Below are 6,000 nucleotides of genomic sequence, written 5' to 3' on the forward strand. Positions count from 1 at the left end.
TCTGTTAATAAAGGCCTATGAAGACGCCGGACCTATTGTGAGATGGTTCAACCAACAGCAGAAGGTGGGCGGAGGCTATGGATCAACTCAGGTAACACAGACCCTTCTCTCCATCTTATGTTTACTTATAACCTGTTTACTGTATGTCTAAGTCTTGTTTTCTCCCCCTCTCTCGTTTTCTCTCTAGGCTACCATAATAGTGTACCAGGCTATAGCAGAGTACTGGTCTAGCGTTAGAGAACCAGAGTATGATCTGAATGTGGACATCTTGTTGCCGGGCAGGTCAAGGCCTGACAAGTACAACTTCAACAACACCAACCACTTCGCCACCAGAACATCTGAAGTGAGTGCACACACAAACAGACTCACAGTGGTTCATTAACATCATCAGTCCTGTTGTTTTCTGTATGTTTCTACTGCTAATCCCTGACTGTGTGTGTGTGTGTGTGTGTGTGTGTGTGTGCGTATATAAATTCCCACAGATCAATGATACAAACCAGAACGTGAAAGTGACCGCCACGGGTTCAGGAGAAGCAACGGTGACAGTAAGTACAATATATTTTCATATTCTTCTATATATTTATCATCTGTTGATTACTGATGTGTGCTTTTTGAATCTCAGATACAACCACATACATTTTTATACTAGACAGATGTCTATTAGTTTATCACATATTAAGATGCACTTTTGTCTATGTGACAGATGGTGTCGCTGTATTACGCTATGCCTAAAGAAAAGGAGAGTGACTGTCAGAAGTTTAACATGTCAGTGCAGCTCCTCCCAGGTAATTTAGTGCCCTCCTCCTCTTCCTGTTTATTTGTCTTCATTTGTTGTCATTTTATCCGTTTGTTTCTGCCAAGTACCTTATGAGAAAAGACTCAACTAAATACTCAGTTACTCAATACAATGTTTTGCTCCTGCAGACAAAATTGAGAAGGATGAGAAGATATACAAGCTGAGAATAGAAGTTTTGTAAGTACAATCAAGAAGTCATCCTGACAAGTGTTACAGTAACGGCTTTATACACAACATGTTCTAACCAGATATGGCCCCCACAACACTTCACTTCTTAACCTCTCTGTTTCCTCATCATTTTAAATTGTCCTGTCTTCTGTGTGTGATTTCCTCGAATTTGAGCTCATTTGAGCTGCTCATTCCCAATCATTTAACCCTCTGAGACCCACAATAGAACCATTTGTGTCTTTTTTTAGGGGGCTACATGGGGTCTTTAGTGGGAGATAGCAGGTCAACAGTAGATGTCACACAGAAGTGGTGTACATCATCTGAAAGCTGGGAACCTGAAGATTAGTTTGAGATGCAGTTCACTGTGTGTCAAGTTTTTCAAGTCATAAATCAGAAATAAACATGATTTAATTCATTTATTGATTATTTAAAATAAATTGTTAAAGTGTATAAGGGTTTAGAACATTATGATGGGCATCCCCACGCTCTATTATGTCTCATAAGTTGTTGCAGCAATTTTGGGGTTGGTGCTAAATTTAACCATTATTTTGCCACTCCAGAATTGATAAAAATGATCAATAATCCCTCCAAAATACCACATTAAGACACCAAGACCTTGAGGAACACCATACAAAAAGCCATTTGGTTTCAAAAACTTTTGACATCCTGAGATTTCTGCAAGAATTGCATTTTTCAGTGATTGGGAAGCACTTCTGTTCTGGAAAAAGCTCAGAAGCCCACTTATTGTCAATCTAGCTAGGCCATCCATTCTCTGAATGCTCTAGGTCTGTAGTTTGTGGTTGTAAAGTTTCATGAGGCTGTGATTATCCTAGAGGTCACCACAGGTCATTGTATACAGTGAGGTCAAGTTTCAAAAGATGGTCTCATTACAATGAAATGGCTACTATGGGGACTAACATCATCACACATGAATACAGTTGGATCATTGGATCCAAAAGAGATCCACATATGATATCTGTACCTTCACTCTAACTCTAAAACTCAACCTGCTAGAGTCCATGAAAGACAGTAAAGTCGGTCGGGATCGACCGCGAGGGTTAAATTGTATTTGAAACATCATTCTTTCTCTCAATCTTCTTTATGCTGTTATTTAATTATTCTTCTGTCCGTTCTGTGTACAGGTATAAGGACAGGGAGCACGATGCATCCATGTCAGTCTTGGATATTGGCTTGCTAACTGGCTTCACGGTTAACACAAAGGACCTGGACTTAGTAAGAACTTACAGATCCACTTATACCCACATACAGTTCACAAGTCAGTGTTTATGGTTCAGAGAAACAAAATGTTTTTTATGGTTTCGAAAGTTGTCTGACTGTGTGTGTTTGTGTGTAGTTGTCCAAAGGACGTGCTCGCACTATTGCAAAATATGAGATGAACCCCGTCCTGTCTGAAAGAGGCTCACTCATCATCTACCTGGACAAGGTAAGACATCACTGTTTCCTACCTCTATACTTTTCTCTCTGCCTTGTTCTTTGTGTATTTATCTCCATCTCACCTTTGTCCACAGGTTTCTCACACACGACCAGAGGAGATCACTTTTAGGCTCCATCAGAAGATGGAAGTGGGCGTCTTACAGCCAGCTGCTGTGTCTGTCTATGAATACCATGACCGTGAGTCTCAGACACACTTAGGAACATATGATGCCTCCATGTACTTTGCTGACAGTGGATGTCCGAGTAGATAACACCATGGATAAGCAGGCATTATTACATTTTCAACGTATTTAATGTGCATTTTCTGATCACACATACCACAAATCTTTCTCTCCCATCGCAGAAACACATTGTGTGAAGTTCTACCATCCAGAGAGGAGAGCTGGACAGCTACTGCGGCTCTGTAGAGGGGATGAATGCACATGTGCTGAAGGTAAACAGGATGATGTCAAACTGACCTAATTTCTCTACTGTAAACACAAAAACACAACACGACTTACAACATAGAACCGTTTTCTCTCTCGCTGAGTTGTACTCCTTTTGATGGTGTGGTATACCACCAGTAAAGGGTTACATTTCAGATCTGGTGAAGGAGATAGTTGTGGAATTTGGTTTATAGTAACTCACCAGATTATAACGTAATCATTAGAATGTTCTGTCAGCGGCAACAAGCACCTGCAGGATCCTGTAGGATCAGAGCAGCAGTCGCTAAAGAATAACTCACGAACATATTTAAATTGTGACTAAGATATAGCTGCACTCATCCATCAACTCATCCACACACACCTTTAATCAAGTCATTAGTTGTGTATTTACTTTGTGCCGATTGTGTATTTCCAGAGAACTGCAGTATGCAGAAGAAGGACAAAGTCAACAATGATCAGCGCACAGCTAAGGTCTGTGAGAGTACACGGATCAGCAAAATAGACTTTGGTAAGAGAGTGTAAATGCACTGCATTTATGAAGCACTTTAATCCCAAAAATGTATGTGTTTGTGTGAGTAAGAGATTGAGAGAATCGGTGAGCAAGGGAGCTAACAATCTGCAACTTGTCTGTCCTCAGCGTACAAAGTGAGACTGGAAGAGTTTACAGACGGCTTGTCCACTGACATTTACACAGTGCGGGTCCTGGAAGTCATCAAAGAAGGTGGGTGTTTATCTTTGAACTGCCTAAAATGCACTACCCCATGATGTTTCTAAGGTGCCTTAAAGGTGAAGGTAATATAACAATTTGTCTTGTCTGCCTCTTTCTGACATTTCATGGGCACATTGAATCTCAATGCTGTTTCCAGTCAGACAGAAAAATTATTGATTGATGGTCATTTAAAGGAAAAGTTCAGCATTTGGGGAAATGTGCTTATTTGCTTTCTTGCAGAGAGTTAGATGAGTGAAAAGACTGGTACCACTCACATGTTTGTAGGCCAAGTATAAAGCTACCACTAGCAGCCAGCCAAATTAGCTTGACAGCAGACACTCCAGGAAGTTACTGGTCCTAGCCAAGTACAATAGTCCAGTACACCCCCTTAATAGATGAATTGTCATTTTTACGCTTCATTTTTTTGTACAGATTGTACAAACAAAATTGGAGGTGCTGGTAGGTGTATTTTGTTACCTTTGGACAAAGCCAGGCTAACTGTTTCCAGTCTTCATGCTTAGCTCAGTTAGCTGGTTGTGAGCTGCATATTTACTATACATTCATGAGAGTGGTATCAATAACGGGCGTCAATCTAACCCTCGGCAAGAAAGTGAACAAGCGTATTTCCCAAAATGTCCAACTATTGGCATGATTCCACTGTGGCACTGGGAGTGTGTGAGAATACAGCACTAATATGTTGTACTGCACCTTTAGCTATGCTTTTAATCCTTACTTTTTCTCTGTTCTATATTTTAATTACAGGAAGTTTTGATGTGGGTCCTGTGAATAAATCGCGCACATTCCTCAGTTATCCGCACTGCAGGGAATCTTTAGATCTGGGGACAGGCAAAACCTACCTTATCATGGGCTCATCCAAAGATATTCAGAGAGATGACGAACATCAATCGTAAGTTTGTTCTTTGTGTGAAAGTCAATGTTTGTGGTGGGTGCCTTTTAAGGATTTTTACTGTTTCACTGCTTTCTGTTACTAAATCAAGTTACTCTTTCTTGTACTCTAGTTTATGCGTTACTGTTGATAGAGTCATTAAATGTACAGAAGGAGGGAGGAGGCTTGTGTTTTGTTATGTTCCAGCGGGTTACAGATGGCTGGTCACATGAAGAACCAATGTGTGTTTCACTTTGCTCTCCTCAGATACCAGTATGTACTCGGTGAGAGAACCTGGATCGAGTACTGGCCCATAGAAGCAGAGTGTCAAACTGAGGAACACCAACCTACCTGTTTGGGCATGGAGGAGATGGTCCAGCAGTACCAACTCTATGGATGTAAGCAGTAGTGAAACGAAGGAAAAAGAAATAAAGTGTCAAATTGTTTTTATTTTGCATTGTTCTTATTATGTAAACCATTCACAGCTTTGGGATATGATGGCTTACAATGTTGCACTATATTGATTAAAATGTAATTGTCTCAATCTCATTCTGTGTTTTATTCATTAACGTTTGGTTAATGTTTGATTACTATTATGTTGGTTGCTGTATAGTAAACTTTGAGAAGTTCAACTAGAAGTAGAAGTTTAACCCCCTGAGACCCGTGGGATCACAGGCAATCCTGACCGACTTTACTGTCTTTCAGAGGCTGTAGCAGGTTCAGTTTTAGAGCTAGAAGGTACAGATATCATATGAAACTAAAAAACCTAAGGAATCCATTGGTACCAACCATGTGATGCTAGCATGTTGGGGGAGGGGGCTCAGTAACTCTCCAAAATTGGCATGGCCATTTTAAAAGGAGTCCCTTGACCTCTGACCTCAAGATATGTGAATGTAAATGGGTTCTATGGGTACCCACGAGTCTCCCCTTTACAGACATGCCCACTTTATGATAATCACATGCAGTTTGGGGCAAAAACATGCAGTTTTTTGCATGCAGTATAAATGTGTTATTTTTGCCTATTCCAAAATGGTATTTGAATATTTCTGCATACTGGGGTCCCCAAACAGTCTTTGAATTACATAAATTGGGTATGACTGTAAGGCTGAGACTCTTGTGGATCCAATGAGTGCAACTGTATTCATGTTTGATGATGTTAGTCCTCATAGTAGCCATTTCATATAGTGAGACCATTTTTTTAAAACTTGACCTCACTGTATAAAATGACCTGTGGTGACCTCTAGGGTAATCACAGTCTCATGAAACTTTACAGCCACAAACTAGAGACCTAGAGAATTCAGAGGATGGATGTCTTTCCTAGCTATATTGACAATAAGGGAGTTTCTGAGCCGTTTCCAGAACAGAAGTGCTCGCCATCCAATCGTAGAAAAATGCAATTCATGCAGAAATCTCAAAATGTCAAGAGTTTTTCATACCAAATGTGGTATGGTGTTCCTCGAGGTCTCGGTGTCTTAATGTTGTATTTTGGAAGGATTTTTGATCATTTTGATCAAATCTGCTGTTGAAACTCCCAAAAAAACCCTGCCAGATACTTTGCCCA

The 6,000-nt window shown here is 40.3% G+C and overlaps 1 protein-coding gene across 1 annotated transcript in view; it reads left to right on the forward strand.

Moving 5' to 3' along the window:
• LOC141765419 (uncharacterized) overlaps positions 1–4,983 on the forward strand; it is a 42,821-nt gene extending 37,838 nt beyond the window's left edge. Inside the window, 13 exon segments of the mRNA XM_074631469.1 lie at positions 14–91; positions 188–343; positions 483–545; positions 704–785; positions 925–973; positions 2,107–2,197; positions 2,319–2,408; positions 2,494–2,596; positions 2,763–2,852; positions 3,260–3,352; positions 3,482–3,565; positions 4,316–4,460; positions 4,707–4,983. Coding sequence (XP_074487570.1) covers positions 14–91; positions 188–343; positions 483–545; positions 704–785; positions 925–973; positions 2,107–2,197; positions 2,319–2,408; positions 2,494–2,596; positions 2,763–2,852; positions 3,260–3,352; positions 3,482–3,565; positions 4,316–4,460; positions 4,707–4,848 — 1,266 coding nt within the window. The 3' untranslated portion in view covers positions 4,849–4,983.
• Positions 4,984–6,000: the final 1,017 nt, after the last annotated feature.

The sequence above is a fragment of the Sebastes fasciatus genome, chromosome 3 (assembly GCF_043250625.1).
Source record: "Sebastes fasciatus isolate fSebFas1 chromosome 3, fSebFas1.pri, whole genome shotgun sequence".
Classification (NCBI taxonomy): domain Eukaryota; kingdom Metazoa; phylum Chordata; class Actinopteri; order Perciformes; family Sebastidae; genus Sebastes; species Sebastes fasciatus.